Source organism: Henckelia pumila, chromosome 4, assembly GCF_033568475.1.
Source record: "Henckelia pumila isolate YLH828 chromosome 4, ASM3356847v2, whole genome shotgun sequence".
Classification (NCBI taxonomy): Eukaryota; Viridiplantae; Streptophyta; class Magnoliopsida; order Lamiales; family Gesneriaceae; genus Henckelia; species Henckelia pumila.
The window spans coordinates 31,522,517-31,541,636 of record NC_133123.1 but is presented as its reverse complement, the minus strand read 5'-3'; the positions used below and the strand labels follow the sequence as shown (position 1 = coordinate 31,541,636).

Sequence of the window (19,120 nt, the reverse complement as noted above, 5' to 3'; positions counted from 1 at the left end):
TGCTTGTGCTTTGTGTTTTTTTGTGGTAATTTAACTTGTTTTATTTTTTTATATTTTTTTTTTTGTCATTTTTTGACTGACAGACACAATGGACTCCGGTTCAAAAGAGAGTACAAAAATAAAAATATAAAAGGAATATAACTAAAATGAAAAACTAATGAAGTATGGACACTTCAAAATTGCCAAAAAAAAAACCCTTAATTTTATTTAATTTACTAATTATCTATGTGATATTTTATCCAAAAAAAAAAAATGAAAACTACTCACAAAGTTAGAAAATATAAAAGAAAATGTCAAAATCCAAATTGTATCTACTAAAAAAATTATACATAAAAACCGATCACAAAAAACTCGACGAGACCTTCTTACGCATCAATTTTGTGAGACTGATATCTAACTCGTTCCAACTCATAAAAACATATTATTTTTTATGTTAAAAATATTATTTTTCCCTAGTTTATTTTGATATCTCTATTTTTCAATATATTTTAAATCCTATACTAGACTACTAGTTATATATTTTTGGTCTTGTAGTGGAGTTCAAATCATCTAAACATGGACTCATTCCAAATCTTCTCTTCAAATATATTTCCCCTAATCCAAATCCTTCATTCTAAAAAAAACTGAGGAAATTTAATCTCATATCAAGTGGATGATAAATTATCACGCCAAGAAGGTAAGACGATTAATTATGAGTCAAAAGACCGTGATATGAGATTAAATTTCCTCAGTTTTTTTTAGAATAAGACGATTAATTATGAGTCAAAAGACCATGAATTACACCAGGCCTGATGATTATACATGGATCTCAAAAAGTCCAAACCAATCAACTGATGAGGTAGCCGGAAGGAGGTCTCTAAGTTGGTGAAGTAGGTAAACATTTGACCAGTAGACAATAGTTAGATTCGATTTTTCCAACCAACACTTTCTTGAACTATCATGTCACACATGACTTGTGATCGTCATGCAGTGCAGTTTACCTCACTAACGTAGTTTGCAGTTTATTGCATTACTTATGAGATTTACCCAGTGCGAATGAAAGATAACGTTGTCTTTTCCCAGGCCATTATAAAAAAAAAAATTTAGGTAACATTTGTTAATGTCTTTTAATTCCTTACCTGGAGCAAATAATTGTAGTGCCGTGAACTTAACTTTTTATTATTTCCTAAAAAAAAATTTATTATTAAAACTTATATATTATATTGATTTTAGAGAACATATTTTAATTTGTTGACAAATTGCTATCACATATTGCATATATTTCCGAAAATTTAACATATATTGTAGCAGCTTCGTCAATGAAATTGTTCAAAAACACACATCCTAATTATTTCCCTTCAAAAAAATTTAAGCATCATGTCAGTTAGTTGAGTTGTCGTTTTTAAAAGGTAGCTAGTAATAATCTATATTACCTCTTATTCATGATGTCAAAGTTTGAAATAATCAAACCGATTCTTACTTTAATAATAAAATGAAGAAAAATTTATTTTTGTTGCGGTATTTCCATTTTTATATATCTTTTATATCGTTAAATTTTAGTCTTATTAGTATGCTATCTTTCTTTGTTTGTCTTATTTTTTTTGTGTTTTAATTTAAATTTTTTTTCGACCTCACGTTAGTCTGATATTGTATTAGCACATCATCACTCACTGCTGATGAAATAGACTAAAATTGAAAAAAATAATAATAACTAAAAAAAATTCGAAAGATGGAGGAGTAAGAAGCACATAGAAAATTAACCATACATAATGGGAGAAAAAACAATTCAACAAAAATGAAAAATACACTTTGAAATATTTTATTGTTTAAAGTCATGGAATATTTTTTCTCCAGATTTACAAGCAAACTGCTGGCGCTTTCATCCTAATTAGCATGATTACATATTAATAAGCCGCCTAGTTGTACAACAGTCAACACATATATCTCCTTCGAATTAATTTCATATTCCTAAAAATTTCATAACTTAGTTCATGCTTCGATTCAATATGCCGTGCCGGATCCATCATCCTCTGAATCCCATTAATCCCCTAAACAAGATGAGAAGCATGCAATCCAAGAATTCATTAGCCGTTGATTTCTTGTACAAAGTTTTACTCCTCATCGTAATCCTTGTCATCCAGGTTTTAATCCTGCACTTTCTTTTTCGTGCTCCGCCATCAATATCCATATCCGTTCAGCAAATTACAGAAGAAAAGATCACGCCATTGCCGGCCGAAGAAGTGAAGGGCTGCGACTATGGTTACGTTTATGTATATGAACTCCCCGCCATGTTTAACAAAGAGTTACTAGACAATTGTCACGAGTTAAACCCGTGGCACTCGCGCTGCGGGTCGATTTCCAATGTCGGGCTCGGCCCGAGAGCTGTTGGCCTCTCCCGTGTCGTGCCGGAGAATCTTGCTCCGGCTTGGTATTGGAGTGACATGTTTGCAGCCGAGGTTATCTACCATGATAGAATATTGAAGCATAAGTGTAGGACTAGGGAGCCGGAATCTGCTACGGCGTTCTACGTTCCTTTTTACGCTGGACTCGCGGTTGGAAAGTATTTTTACAGTAACAACACATCTAAAGAACGTGATTGGCATTGCGAGAAGCTACTCGGATGGGTTAAAAATCAAACACCTTTCAAGAAATACAATGGTTTGGATCATTTCATCATGCTCGGTAGGCCGACTTGGGATTTTCGACGTTCCAAAGATGAAGATTGGGGTTCTGGTTTTGTATACATGCCATTGATGAGTCGCATCCTACGTCTGTCGTTGGAAAGAGACCCGTGGGATATGTTAGAGATGGGCGTGCCGTACCCCACCGGGTTTCATCCAAGGACAAGGTCGGAGTTGGATCAATGGCTTAGTTTTGTGCGAAATCGGAATAGGACAAGTTTGTTCACCTTTGCTGGTGCAAAACGAAATTTGAAGGGTGATTTCAGGACAATACTGATGGATCATTGTTACAACGAGACGAGGTCTTGTCGTGTCGTGGACTGCTCCGGGACTCGGTGTTCCGATGGGACATCGGATGTTCTTGAAGCGTTCTTGGACTCGGACTTCTGTTTGCAGCCTAGGGGTGATACCTACACAAGAAAGTCGATGTTTGATTGCATGCTAGCCGGTTCTATTCCGGTTTTCTTCTGGAAAAGAAGTATATACGATCAATACGATGTGTTCTTGGGCGATGAACCGGAGAAATTCTCGGTGTTTATAGATTGGAGAGATGTAAGAAATGGAACATCGATCAGGGAAGTGTTGGAGGGGTACGGTGGAGATGAGGTAAAGAAGATGAGAGAAAAGGTTATTGATCTTGTACCAAATTTCTTGTATAGTTCAAGGCGTCATGATGAAGAAATAGGGTATGCTAAAGATGCCATTGATATTGCTATTGATGAAGTATTGAAGAGGTTCAAGGAGCAAAAAGGGGTGGGACATGCTCGAAGCTAGGTTGATAGGATGATTTTTTTTTTTCTTTGAAGATATAACTTTTCAACACAACGTGGGATATGTTACATTTACAATGCATGCAATGGAATATGTTTATATTATTTGTCTTTGAACAAAATAAATAATAGGAATTGTGACATCTACAAGTATTATTACGGAACGGAGGGTTTCACTGGTGATAAGAGAAGGTAGGAGAATAATGTTTGTAATTTGTTTTTGATTTTTTTTAAAAAAAAAAAGAATTAATGTTTGTAATTAAATTTGGGCCTAAATAGTTGGGACGAAATCCTTTGCTACACTTGGTGCTACAAATCGTGCTACAGTTTGCTAAAAAAAAAATCCATTTGCACAAATTATAAAAAATTAAATTTACTAAACAACATAAATGAACAAAATATAATTAATCATTGATAAAATTTTCGATTCACCTGTTAACAGCCCTCTGTTCCGTGTCAAAGTTACCAACATTAGAAAATCTGAAGACAACAAATTATCTCAGGACAATTGAGATGCACGTTGTTCGATTGGTATTTGATTAGATGCCCAAATCAGATACGGCGGCTCGCATTGTTTGCCAATCATAAGGATAACATTAATAATTTTCTCTTTTTATCATTAAAATGTAATATTTCCTCAAAAAAATTATAAAATTCTCTCTTATTTTTTTTTTTTTTTTTACGTAGGAACCTGCAGCCGCTACCCTTAGGTGCACTCTGGGTAAACCCCCGAACTAACGCAATAGCCTGCAAACTACGCTAGTCAGGTAAACCACACTGGGCAAACCCTGTGTGACAGGCTAGCCCAAGAAAGTGTTGGCAGGAGGAAATCGAACTCCTGACCTCTGGCCAAAAGTTCACCTGCTCCACCAACTTAAACACCCCATTGCGGCCTCTCTTATTCTCGATTACATTCATGGTTGATCAGGCTTTTCCTCCCTTTCTTTACTTAACAGAAACTAAAATCAGAATTAACCTTTGAAAAGTCCCGCAGCCAAGATTTAATGCGTTTGAAACTTGGCAATCACTCACGACCTCAAAGAAAAAGAAGTCAACGGATATTATTATCTTGGATACTCTTTCCTATATCACCGCTCATTTAAGTTTGTTTATATATATATATATATAGAGTTTTGCTATCCTGTTCACCCACTGTGCACACATAATGTGCTTACCATGAGATGACACTTAACTATTGGACGCACAATTCATCACATCCAATAGTTGAGTGTCACCTCATGATGGGCACATTAGGTGGGCACGGTAAGTGGGCAGGATAGCAAAATTGATATATATATATATATATATATATATATATATTCACACAAATTAAAAAAAAGTATTTGAAAAAGTACGTAAATTAGCAATTCTTATTTTGTCTTTATTTAATGATGATTTTAATAAAATAATTTTAAAATTAGATAATGATATTAATGTAATAAGGATAAATTATTAAAAGAGTAGGAATTATAACATTTAAATATTAAAAATAAATTATTTAAATAAGACGGATGAAAAAAGTAGATTAAATGAGTTTGATTGAGAGAGTATAGTTTTTGAAAAAATAATTTCTTCTTCATTAACTTATCCAATTTTGGGTTTTTGTTCATTAAATTATTAAAACTTTGTTTAGGTTTCGACTATTTGATCTAATTTCTTAATTAAGTAAAATCTGCAAGTCAGTAATCGATGTCTGCGTCATTTTTTTTTTTTTTTTTGTCATTCTCATTTCAGTATTTACGGTACTGTCAAAATTGGACCAAAACAGCATAACCAAAACAGCTTATTAATATTAAACGTTAGTTTACATCAAAATCATACTTTTAAAACTTAGTAAACAAAAAACCAAACTACACAAGTAATTGGACCAACAAACTATGATCTGTTGAAAAATATTATTATTATTAATATTATGTTGAATATTGAATGTTGAATGTTGAATATTGAGTTGTAAAATGTGGAAAATTAGTGTGTGATGATGTAGATGATGATGTATTTATTTTTGGACTAATTTCAAATGTGGATCTATAAATAGGTCTTCATTTGTGATGAAAAATACAATTGAAGTTGAGAAAAAAATATTATAAAGTGTAGAGTTTGATATATTTTGAGTTTTGGAATATTTACTTTTTACCGTAAATTTTTACTTTTTCACAACACGTTATCAGCACGATCGCTTGAAGGTTCTCTATATTTTCCGACGATCCAAAATACAAGAAGAAGTCAAAAATATTCAACAAGTAAGAATAATTATTTTATTGTTTATTGTGTATATATTTAATATATATTATCATGTTATGAAAAAAAAATTAGTTTTTAAAAACTTGTTATAAATCCTGGGAGGATGTTAAGACGACATCCCACACTCCCGGTAAGGGATACGACAAGTATAAAAGCCTCTAAGGTTTTTAAACAATAACGTGATATGATATATGTATATATACTAACTATATCAATATATAATTTCATGTTATTATATAAGAGATTGTCTAGGACACTGACCTTATAATAACGTGATATGATATATATTTTATTGCGTATATTTAATTATGATTATCATTATACGCATCACATGATTATCACGAATTTTTATTCAACACATAATCATTTTTTTCTTACCCTCAACGGTCACAAACGGTCATAAACGGCTAGTTTTTTGCCTATAAATATGTTCACTCAAACTCATTTTCAATCACACCAAAATTCATTCTTCATCTCAAAACATTCTCCTCGGTTTTTTTTTTTCGAAAAAGAAGATGGAGTTTTTGGCTTTTCTAAGGATATTTTTCATAACGACTATGATCATCATGTTCACGAGTTTTGTACTCACCAGCGATTTTCCACCACCTATTTTTTCTCTATTTGTATACGCACTTGTAATCTTCTTTTATCCATTATTTTGTATTGTCATATTAATGGAAATTAACTAATAAAATGTATTGTTATTTTTCTAGTACCACCATGTCAAATTTGGCAAAGATTGAATTCGTTGCGCTCGATATCACTGGAAAGAATTATATGCCATGGACTCTCGATGTAGAAATGCATCTTGAGTCATTGGGTCTAAGTGATACCATCAAAGAAATTAATATATCAACCTCACAAGATAAAGCAAAGGCAATGATTTTCTTACGCCGACATCTTGATGAAGGGTTGAAATGTGAGTATCTCACAGAAAAAGACCCAATGATTTTATGGAAAGGGTTGAAAGAAAGATTTGAGCATATAAGGGAAGTGATACTTCCGACCGCCCGTGATGAATGGAATTCGTTGAGAATCCAAGACTTTAAAAAAGTCAGTGAATATAATTCTGCAATGTATCGAATAGTCTCACAATTAAAATTCTGTGAACTTGAAGTCACAGAGATGGAAATGCTTGAGAAAACATTTTCCACTTTTCACGCATCAAATATAACTCTAAAGCAACAATATAGAGTGCGTGGTTTTACGAGATATTCCGAACTCATTGCATGTCTTCTTGTGGCGGAAAAGAACAACGAATTGTTAATAAGAAATCATCAATCCCGACCCACTGGATCAACGACATTTCCTGAAGCAAATGTCGTAATGAAAAATGAAAATCAAAATCAAAGGCATAGACCAGATTTTGGTCGTGGACGAGGTCGAGGACGTGGGAGTGGACGTGGACGTGGACGTAAAAATGATCGCGGTCGTGGTCGCGGCCGTGGATATGAAAATAATAGAGATAGTTACTTCAATAGCTCATCTCAAAAGAACGTCGCGAACCACCCACCAAAAAGGCAGCATGAAAACCCGAGTGAAAATGAAAATCACTCAAAAAGATCTGAGAGTGTTTGTTATAGATGTGGCACTCCAGGACATTGGTCACATATTTGTCGAACCCCTGAGCATCTATGTAAGCTTTATAAAGAATCGACAAAAGGGAAAGGAAAAGAGACCAATTTTGTTAAAAATAGTGACCATTTAATTGGCTCAACTAGTTTCAATGCTGCAGATTTTTTGAATGATTTCGAAGACATTGATTAAAAGATTGGTGGGACTATATTGTAACAAATTTGTATTTTTAATGCATTCTTGTATTATAAAGCATGTTATATTTTGCATTTGTATTGTAATTAATTTTTCTTTATTGCATTTTTTGTGAAGTTTGATATGGAAAATGCTATGAGCAAACATGGAAATAATATCATGGAAATTTGCATACCAGATAGTGGTACAACACACACTATTCTGCGAGATGAAAGATATTTCTTGGAAATAAAACCAACAAAAACAATGGTGAATACCATATCAGGTCCTGTAGACTTGATTGAAGGTTGTGGAAAAGCACATTTTTTGTTACCTAATGGTACAAAATTTCTGATAAATGATGCTTTATATTCACCACAATCGAAAAGAAATTTGTTGAGTTTTAATGACATATACTCTCATGGGTATGATACTGAGACGATAACTGATGGAAATCAGAAATATATGTGTCTTACCACATATAAATCAGGAAAGAAATATGTGGTTGAAAAATTATCAATGCTCCCTACTGGATTGCATTATACACATATAAGGCCAATCGAATCAAATATGGTGGTTAATAGTTCTTCAATATTAACAAATTGGCATGATCAATTGGGACATCCTGGTTCAATAATGATGCGAAGAATTATTGAAAATACGCATGGTCATCCATTGAAAGACCAGAAGATCTTTCAGAATAATAAGTTTCAATGTAAAGCATGTTCTCTTGGAAAACTTATTATAAGACCATCACCAGCTAAAATCCAAACAGAATCACCCATATTTCTTGAACGCATTCAGGGTGATATTTGTGGGCCAATTCATCCACCATGTGGACCATTTCGATATTTTATGGTATTGATAGATGCTTCTAGCAGATGGTCACATGTATGCTTATTGTCAACTCGGAATGTGGCATTTGCAAGATTAATGGCTCAAATAATAAAATTGCGGAATCAATTTCCAGATTATACAATCAAGAAAATAAGACTTGATAATGCTGGAGAATTTACATCCCAGACTTTCAATGATTATTGTATGTCAATGGGAATCACTGTTGAACATCCTGTAGCTCATGTTCATACGCAAAATGGATTAGCTGAATCATTGATTAAACGTCTACAACTGATTGCTAGAACAATGATTATGAAAACAAAACTCCCTATTTCTATATGGGGACATGCAATTTTACATGCTGCGGCATTAATTCGCATCAGACCAAGTGCATATCATAAATTCTCCCCATTGCAACTTGCATTTGGTAAAGAACCAAATATCTCTCATCTGAGAATTTTTGGATGTATGGTGTATATGCCTATTGCACCACCTCAACGATCAAAAATGGGTCCTCAAAGAAAAATCGGTATTTATATCGGTTATGATAGTCCATCAATCATTAGATATCTTGAGCCTCAGACAGGCGATGTGTTTACAGCACGCTTTGCTGATTGTCATTTTAATGAAGAAATCTTCCCAGTGTTAGGGGAAGAAAAGAAACACATCGAAAAAGAAATCACATGGTATGTACCATCATTGTTACATTTGGATCCAAGGACCAAACAATGTGAGAAAGATGTACAGCAAATTGTGCACATGCAAAGAATTGCAAATCAAATGCCAGATGCATTTGCAGACACAAAAGGAGTAACAAAATCATATATACATGCTGTAAATGCCCCTGCTCGAATTGAAATTCCAAAAAAACAAATTGAAGACACTCATGATGTCATAAAACGCTTGAAGCGTGGAAGACCAGTCGGTTCCAAGGATAAAAATCCTCGGAAAAGAAAAGGCATAGAGAAACACGACGATCATAAAATAGAAAATGGTGTTCCAGAAGAATCACCTGATGATGAAAATATTCTGTCAGAACCACAAACTGACGAGAATCGTGAAATCTCTATCAATTATATTAATACTGGAAAAATATGGAACCGAAAAGACATAGAAGATATTGATGAGATATTTTCTTATAATGTGGCTTGTGACATCGTAAATGAAAATGAGGATCATGAACCAAAATCTTTTGGTGAATGTAAAACTCGTCATGATTGGGCCAAATGGAAAGATGCCATTCAGGTTGAATTGGATTCGCTGAATAAACGTAATGTTTTTGGACCTATAGTCCTCACACCTGAAGGTGTAAAACCTGTTGGATACAAATGGGTTTTTATTCGAAAGCGAAATGAGAAAAATGAAATAGTCAGATATAAAGCTAGACTTGTTGCACAAGGTTTTTCTCAAAGGCCTGGAATTGATTATGAAGAAACGTATTCTCCTGTTATGGATGCAATTACGTTTCGATATTTGATTAGTTTGGCAGTGTCTGAAAATTTGGAAATGTGTCTTATGGATGTTGTTACAGCTTACTTATACGGATCACTTGATAGTGATATATACATGAAAATCCCTGAAGGATTTAAGATGCCTGAAGCACAAAGTTCAAAACCCAGAGAATTTTATTCTGTAAAATTGCAAAGATCATTATATGGGTTGAAGCAATCAGGCCGAATGTGGTATAATCGGCTAAGTGATCACTTGATGAAAAAGGGATATGTAAATGATCCAATATGCCCTTGTGTTTTCATCAAGAAAACAACATCCGGATGTGTAATTATTGCTGTATATGTTGATGATTTAAACATCATTGGAACGAATAAAGAAATTCAAGAAGTTATGATGTACTTGAAGGAAGAATTCGAAATGAAGGATCTTGGAAAAACCAAGTATTGTCTGGGTTTGCAAATCGAACAAAAAGAATGTGGAATTTTTGTTCACCAGGCAAATTATACAGAAAAGATCCTTAAACGTTTTAATATGGATAAATCAAATCCATTAAGTACTCCAATGGTCGTAAGATCATTAAACATAGAAAAGGATCCATTCCGTCCATGTAGAGATGATGAAGTTATTCTTGGTCCAGAAGTACCATATCTAAGTGCCATTGGTGCCCTTATGTATCTTGCAAATTGCACTAGACCTGATATATCTTTTGCTGTAAATTTATTGGCAAGATTCAGTTCATATCCAACAAAGAGGCACTGGAACGGAATTAAACATATATTTCGTTATCTACGAGGAACAACAGATTTGGGACTTTTGTACTCAAAAGACACCAATCAAAGTATCATTGGTTATGCTGATGCTGGATATTTATCTGATCCACATAAGGCACGTTCTCAAACCGGATATGTATTTACTCGTGGAAGCACCGCAATTTCTTGGCGTTCACAGAAACAAACACTCGTAACAACTTCATCAAATCACGCTGAGATTATTGCGCTACATGAAGCAAGCCGTGAATGTGTTTGGCTAAAATCAATGACACAACATATCCAAACTTCTTGTGGATTATCAGTAGACAAGAAGCCTGTGACGTTGTATGAAGACAATGCTGCATGTATTGCTCAAATGAAAGAAGGATACATCAAAAGTGACAGAACAAAACATATACCCCCAAAGTTCTTTGCCTACACTCAAGAGCTTGAGAAGAATAAAGATATTGATATCTGTTATATTCAATCAAGTGAGAACTCATCAGATCTCTTCACAAAGGCACTTCCCACGACGATATTCAGAAAACATATATACAACATTGGGATGCGCAATCTGCGGAATATGTGAAGAATCACTCATATTAACATGAGGGGGAGTTTACGTGGCTGCACTCTTTTTCCCTTACTATGGTTTTTATCCCACTGAGTTTTTCCTAGTAAGGTTTTTAACGATGCAGTATAAAACACGTAATGAAGACAGTCATCATATCACGATCATCATCACAAGGGGGAGTGTTGAAAAATATTATTATTATTAATATTATGTTGAATATTGAATGTTGAATGTTGAATATTGAGTTGTAAAATGTGGAAAATTAGTGTGTGATGATGTAGATGATGATGTATTTATTTTTGGACTAATCTCAAATGTGGATCTATAAATAGGTCTTCATTTGTGATGAAAAATACAATTGAAGTTGAGAGAAAAATATTATAAAGTGTAGAGTTTGATATATTTTGAGTTTTGGAATATTTACTTTTTACCGTAAATTTTTACTTTTTCACAACATGATCAACGCTTTTATTTCCCTTTTTTTTTTTTTTGGGGGTCCTGATTTGAAATGTGTGATTTTACAATTCTCTCCCGACTAATCACTATAAATCGAGCAAGAGGTTTTGATGCATCCAACATATAAACATAACATTTGGAACCATTCACAGAGCAACCATGGAAACCATGTGGCTATATGCAATCCTCATCATCTCCCTCGTTTCGCTCTTTTTCAACAGAGAAAGACGAAAACTTCCGCCTAGTCCCGTGGCTGCACTTCCTGTAATAGGCCACCTCCACCTCCTCAAGCCACCCATGCATCGCACCCTTCAGAAGCTCTCCGAGAAAGCAGGCCCCATCTTCTCCCTCCGTTTCGGAAGCCGCCTCGTCGTGGTGGTGTCGTCCCACGTCGTCGTGGAGGAATGCTTTACCAAGAACGATGTTGTGCTGGCCAACAGACCTCGTACCTTGATAGGCAAATACATCGGCTACAACTACACAGTCCTAACAGGCGCCCCTTACGGCGAGCATTGGCGCAATCTCAGGCGTTTATCCACGACAGAGATATTCTCCTCTGCTCGGCTCAACGCGTTTCAGAGTATAAGACACGATGAGATCAAGCTCATGCTGAAAAAGTTATATGGAAACTCTAAGCACGACTACGCCAGAGTCGAAGTCAGGCCGATTTTTTCTGCACTGACGTTGAATGTTATCATGAGAATGGTGGCGGGGAAACGGCTTTTCGGAGAAGGAGAGGACAAGGAGGAGGCGAGACAGTTCCGAGCGCTCGTGGAAGAGATTTTCAAGTACGGTGGTATATCATCACCAGCTGATTTCTTCCCTTTGTTGAGATGGATTGATTATCAGGATTTTCAGAAGAACTTGGCAAGGGTAAGTGGGAAAATGGATGCAAAGTTGCAAGGTTTGATTGATGAGCAGCGCCGTAACAGGGGAACCAATACCATGATAGATCATTTGCTCAGTTTAAAAGAGTCTCAGCCCGAGTACTACACCGATGCAATCATCAAAGGGATTATGATGGTGCGTTTACTTCTCTTCAACTGCTGAATCATACCGCTAGTCGACTAGTGTCATCAATTTTCAGTGTCACGTTAACAACTTATGATGCGATTTTATTGATGTTGCATGGAATCCCAAATTGCAGGTGATGCTACTTGCCGGGACAGACACGTCGTCGGTGACCATTGAATGGGCGATGTCCGCTTTGCTCAACCATCCGGAGAAGTTAAAAAAGGCTAGAGCCGAGTTGGACAGCGTGGTGGGTAACGATCGCCTCGTGGATGAATCCGACCTATCAAAGCTACCATACATTCACAACGTTATCTCCGAAACCATGCGGCTGTTCCCCGCGACACCATTGTTGGTACCACACGAATCATCGGAAGATTGCAAGATAGGGGGATATGATGTACCCAAAGGAACTATCTTGCTGGTGAACGCGTGGGCCGTTCACCGGGACCCCGGGGTTTGGGATGATCCCTCAAGCTTCAGGCCTGAGAGATTTGAAGGTGGAGAAGTTGGAACTCCGAAGCTGATACCTTTTGGGATGGGGAGGAGGTCGTGTCCGGGAAGCGGTCTCGCGCAACGGGTGATTGGTTTGGCCTTAGGATCACTGATACAGTGCTTTGAGTGGCGGAGGATCGGCGAGGAGATGGTGGATTTGAGTGAAGGGAAAGGGATATCCATGCCCAAAGGCATACCTCTAGAGGCCAGATGCAGGGCACGACAAGTACTTCACAAAGTTCTTCCTACAGAGGCTTGAAATTTTTTACATTAGTTAATAATTATGAGGTGGAATTAAACTCATCATTATAATTGAAATGCAATATAATTTCTATATTTTATGGGCATATTTATGTTTAAAAAATTCATAAATAAATTTATAATTCATTAGTTTGAATTAAATTTTAAACTCTTTATTTCTGTGAATCTTTTATTTATTTTATAATTTATGCAAACAAATATATGAATTTTTTTCGTAGGTGACAAGAATATTGGATTTTGTTTAAGATGTGATGGTTGAAGATGTCGTTCGCTTAAATTCTTATCATTTCGCCTTTTGTATACCCAGTTCACCAACCTCGTTCGAAGTTATCTCGATTTCGAATGAGTTAGATTTGTTCTACTATTTTTGGATACATTTATTGGTGTATATATATTTTTTGAGGTGACAAATTTGTCATTGCACATTATTGCTTGCAAGATGAATGTCAATGATTGTTTAGCCCTATGATTTTGATTTTAAAATTTTTTATGTAATTATGTTAATTTGTTATATGCGTGAATATTATAGAATGAAAATCTTGAAATTGTATGACATTATAATACTCTTTGGAAAAATTGTAAATTTAGTCCGGTATATTTGTCACTTTGCGATTTTGGTCCTCTATGTTTTCACATTTCAGTTTTAGTCCTGCATGTTTTGATTTTTGGCAATTTCGGTCCTTTTTATTCGAAAATATTTACGTGAAACTGTACACGTCAGCTCCACATCAACACTGAATTGGTGCCACAGTCAGCGCCACGTCGGAAAAAGGACTAAAATTGCCAAAAAAATAAAAATAGCGGACTAAAACTGAAATCTGAAAATATAAAGGACTGAAATCGCAAAGTGACAAACATACAGGACTAAAAAAACAATTTTCCCATACTCTCTCCCTCCCAATTATATTGTCCACGTTTTTTTTTGTTTGTCCCAAATATATAGTCATATACCATATTTAGTAATATTTTTTTACACTTCTTTACTAATATACCCCTATTAACTACACCTTGAAAATTGTGCAATCATTTTTTAATATATTGAATAGGGATAAAATAGGAAGTTTATATAAAATTTGCTTTCCCAATACATTTTTCTTAATCTATGTGAAAATCCAAAGAGAACAATATATATGGGACGAAGGAAGTATATGACAATTCTTTATGTCACAATAGAACATAAAATACATAAAAATGTCATAGTAAAACTCATATGAAGAAATTTCAAAAAGTCATTATAAAAACTATTAATATCAATTTTTAATGTTCATATAGGTAAGTATAAAAGACATTTATAAGTGTCACCACAAATTACGAGACATTTAAAATTGACATTATAAGCTATCATTAGTGACATTTTTTATTGTCACTATATACAGTGCACTTTTAGTTGCTCTTATAAATGATTTTAAAAGACACATAAATTTGTCATTATTACCATAATAACAAGACATATATAAGTGTCATTAAAACATGAGTTTTTTCGGCATTTCATATTGTCATTATATTACTATTTCGTGACACTTATGAAATTGACATTAATATCTTATATTGACATTACAACAAGTCAACAAACTTATATGACGACATTAGAATAAATAAAATTTGTTACCGGTGTCACTAAAGATTTAATGTCATTAAATATGTAATATAATGACAATTATGAATGTTAGACATTTTTCTTGTAGTGTAAACTGTTACAATTTTATATTAGTTGGCACAACCTTCACCACTAAGACAATAACATTTTGTAGGAAAATAAAATTATTAATTCCGAAACGCCATCTGTAATTATTGGTGGAAACAATAAAAAATAATATAATCATCGACAAAACAATAATTCAACATTGAATGCGCGCCATAAGTTTTGGCGCAACGTGAAACAAACATACAACATATGTGTCATTTGATAGATGAGTCCATAACGGATTTTTTCTTTTGTTAATTTTGAATTAAATTCTTTTTTTTTTTTTTCAAATTTAAGGAAGAAAATTCCGTTCTTGAATCATCTATCAAATGACACGATACGTTGCATTTTATATCACTTTTCATTGAACATAGACATCTCCATTGGGATGACAATTTTTTCCGTGGGTTCGGGTTTCCGCAAGGAAAACTTGAAACGAGGGTGAGTTCGGGGGAGAGTTTCGGGTTCGGGAACGGTTCGAGACGGGGATGGGGATTTGATCCCCGTAGATTCGGGGACGGGGATTTCCCGGTTAAGTTGGACCGGGGATGGGAACGGGGGTATAATTCGGGGGCGGGGACGGGGACGGCAAACCTGTCCCCGCCCCGCCCCATTGTCATCCCTACATCTCCATGATAATATAGTTGGGACAGAGAGAATTAGTAATTCATGGTTTTGGTATCAAATTATGAAAAACTAATAAAAATGTAATTTGATTGGAATTATTATCGGAAATCGAATTCCTTATAGCAAGTTTGCAAGAGATTTCATTTAATTTAGAAATGAACTCCAGAAGGTTCAGCGCTTGGCTCATTGCTTTCGTCACCACTTATGTCTTTTATTATTAGGTGCAGGAATCATTTTCCTACCAAATCGGACAATAATAAAATAATAATTCATTACACCTTGCGAGTCAAGATAAAAGACCTCCTTAATTGTGAAAATGGAGAGGGACATGTACTTGTAAGTTGAGTTGATGGATAATATCTAATGAAAATTACAGGTGTCTAAAATTAAATAGGATAAGCGGGTTTATAAAAATATATAGACCCAATCTAACTAAATTATAATTAAATCACGGAACATGATACGATGACTATTTCATTTCCTACCGTCTTTCTCCTCTTATGTTCATAATTTTATATTATATTTCTTCCGTTCCCATTATACAATCACTTTTTATTTTTTTTTGTTTGTTTCCAATATATAGTAATAATTTTTTACACTTTGTAACTAACATACTCCTGTTAATTGTATCTTAAAATTTGTGAAATTATTTTTTGAATGCATTAAATAGAGATAAAATCAATGTTTTAAAAATCGGATCGGATCGACCGATTTGATCGGGAACCGTCACTGGTTCGATCCAAAATATCCCAAAAATAATTTTAACGGTTGAACCGCTCAGAACCGATCAAAATCAATCGAACCGGGAAAGAACTTGTCCCAAGAACTGGCCAAAAAATCGATCGAACCGGTTTTTCGAAATTTTTTATTTTTTTTTAAAAAATCAGTTTTTTTTTTAAATTTTAAAATCTTAATTTAATATTTTATTTTATATATACAAGATTATTTAGAATTTTACTTAGTTAAAAATATTATTTTAATATTATTAGAGTTTTCTTAATTAATTAATTAATTAATTTAATTTTAAAAAATATAACTATAATTAATATTTTGAATATATTTATATAGTTATTTATTTCTTAAACTATGATAAATATATTTTTGTCTATTTATTTATATCCTTTAGGCTTTTAAAATTAAAAAGATATTATTAATTATATTATATTATATAAATGATTTTCCGATCCTACCGTCCGATTAATACAATCTGATCGGTTGAACCATTTTTTCAAGATAAATCGGTTCGATTACCGGTCCGGTTATAAAAACATTGAATAAAATAAAAAGTATATGCATAATTTGTTAGACCAATTTTTTTTCTTAATTCATCTATATTAAAAAACAGTAAGACTATATATTCGAAAGGAAAGTAAAATATATAAGTAGAATATGATAGGTTACATGAATTGTTAATATTATTATTAAAACGAGCCATAAATGACAACAATATAATGAAAGTCCTCTTCTATTCCTTGTCATCAATCTAAACACAGGCTGGATAAACTTGAATGTTGTGGACGTATTCAGAGAGAAACAGATCACCGCCATGGATGCAACCTGGTTCTACATCCTCCTTCCACTCTTCCTTCTTATTTTGGCACTCATCTTCCCATCAAAATCAAGAAACCGAAAACTCCCGCCGAGTCCAGTGCCTGCACTTCCAGTAATAGGCCACCTCCACCTCCTCAGGCCGCCTATGCATCGAATCTACCATAAATTCTCAGAAAAATTAGGTCCCGTCTTCTCCCTCCGCTTCGGAACCCGACTCGTGGTGGTGGTATCGTCCGCCGCGGCGGCGGAGGAATGCTTCACAAAGAACGATATCGTGTTAGCCAACAGGCCTCGGCTTATCATCGGCAAATACCTTGGCTACAACTACACGGGCCTGACAACTACCTCATACGGCGAGCATTGGCGCAATCTCCGGCGCCTCACTACAATCGAGATATTCTCATCGGCCAGCTTGAACATGTTCCAAGCCATACGACAAGATGAAATCAAGGTTCTTCTGCGAAAGCTCTACCAAAAGTCGCAGCATGATTACGCCAGAGTGGAACTCAAGTCCCTGTTTTCCGAGTTGTCCTTCAATATTATCATGAGAATGGTGGCGGGGAAGAGGTATTTCGGTGAATCCGAGGATAATGAACAGGCGAAGAACTTCCGAGAGCTGATTAAAGAGGCTTTTAGGGACGGTGGTGTATCCAATCCTTCCGATTTCTTCCCCGTGTTGAGATGGATCGACTACAAAGGTAAAGAGAGAGGTATGAAAAGGCTGAGTAAGGAAATGGATGCTTTCTTGCAAGGATTGATCGATGAACACCGCCGTGATAAAGTAAAAACCACCATGATAGGCCATTTTCTTGATTTGCAAGAGTCTCAGCCAGAGTACTACACGGATTCAATCATCAAAGGCATTATAATGGTGAGTTAGCATAATTCCTTCTTCCCAGTTTTTTCTTACTAATGAATGAAATTGAATGAGTTATAACATGAACAAGAAGAAGCAACTAGAACCTATAAAATTCACTAAACCCCGGCCCTCTTAAAGAAGAATTCAGATGAAGTACTAATCCAATTTTCAGGTAATGCTACTTGCTGGAACCGACACGTCATCGGTGACCATAGAGTGGGCAATGTCTGCTCTGCTCAACCATCCACAAAAGCTAGAAAAAGCTAGAGCTGAATTGGACAACAACGTGGGAAACAATCGCCTCATCGATGAATCAGAAGTACCCAAGTTAGCATATCTTCAAAACATAATCTCCGAGACATTTCGGTTGTTCCCCGCAGCACCATTGTTAGTACCACATGAATCATCCGACGATTGCAAGATCGGGGGATACGACATACCTAAAGGAACAATCTTGCTTGTAAATGCTTGGGCCATCCACAGAGACCCCATGACTTGGGATGATCCTGCAAGTTTCAACCCCGAGAGATTTGAAGGCAAAGAAATCGGAGCGGCGAAACTGCTGCCCTTTGGGATGGGGCGGAGGTCGTGTCCAGGAAGTGGTCTGGCGCAACGGGTTGTGGGATTGGCCTTGGGGTCGCTGATTCAATGTTTCGAGTGGCGAAGAACAAGTCAAGAAATGGTGGATTTGAGCGAGGGGGCAGGGATATCCATGCCCAAAGCTATACCACTTGAGGCCAAGTGCAAAGCACGCCAAGTGCTGCGCCAAGTTTTTTCGTCTGCTGCCTGAAATGCGGTTTTATTCAACTTTATCTTAAGGGAATTACTTCAATAATCTTATGATTTATCACGTCTAACAATATCTCGTTAATTAAGCGTAGAGATATGGTTGAGAGTAATAAATAAACTAATGGAAATAAATACAGAGATTGTTAGATCGTACTAGCCTTGAAGAAGCTTCATTTCCATAGTATGTATAATTTCAAAATTTTAATTCGTCGTACGTCATATCTTTTGTATGGTACGTGATTTCCTTCTCCCTTTTCTTTTGGTTTTTTTTTTTTTTGTAAAATGGGTTTGCTTGTTTGTTTTCTTAAAATTTAATTTGTAATACAGAGTGTGTATTGCCTAGTTAAAAATAGAA

General features: G+C 35.1%; 1 protein-coding gene and 1 pseudogene across 1 annotated transcript; both read left to right on the top strand.

Moving 5' to 3' along the window:
* Window positions 1-1,979: 1,979 nt before the first annotated feature.
* Window positions 1,980-3,434, top strand: LOC140860781 (xyloglucan galactosyltransferase XLT2-like). Its single transcript, XM_073263787.1, has one exon. The coding sequence runs from the start codon at window positions 1,986-1,988 to the stop codon at window positions 3,432-3,434; it is 1,449 nt and encodes a 482-aa protein (XP_073119888.1). The 5' UTR covers window positions 1,980-1,985.
* An 8,191-nt stretch (window positions 3,435-11,625) lies between these two features.
* Window positions 11,626-18,766, top strand: LOC140860780 (uncharacterized; annotated as a pseudogene).
* The last annotated feature ends 354 nt before the right edge of the window (window positions 18,767-19,120 follow it).

Bases quoted from the DNA above. Each gene is read 5' to 3' on its own strand.
- LOC140860781 (XM_073263787.1), top strand. From the start codon at position 1,986: ATGCCGTGCCGGATCCATCATCCTCTGAATCCCATTAATCCCCTAAAC.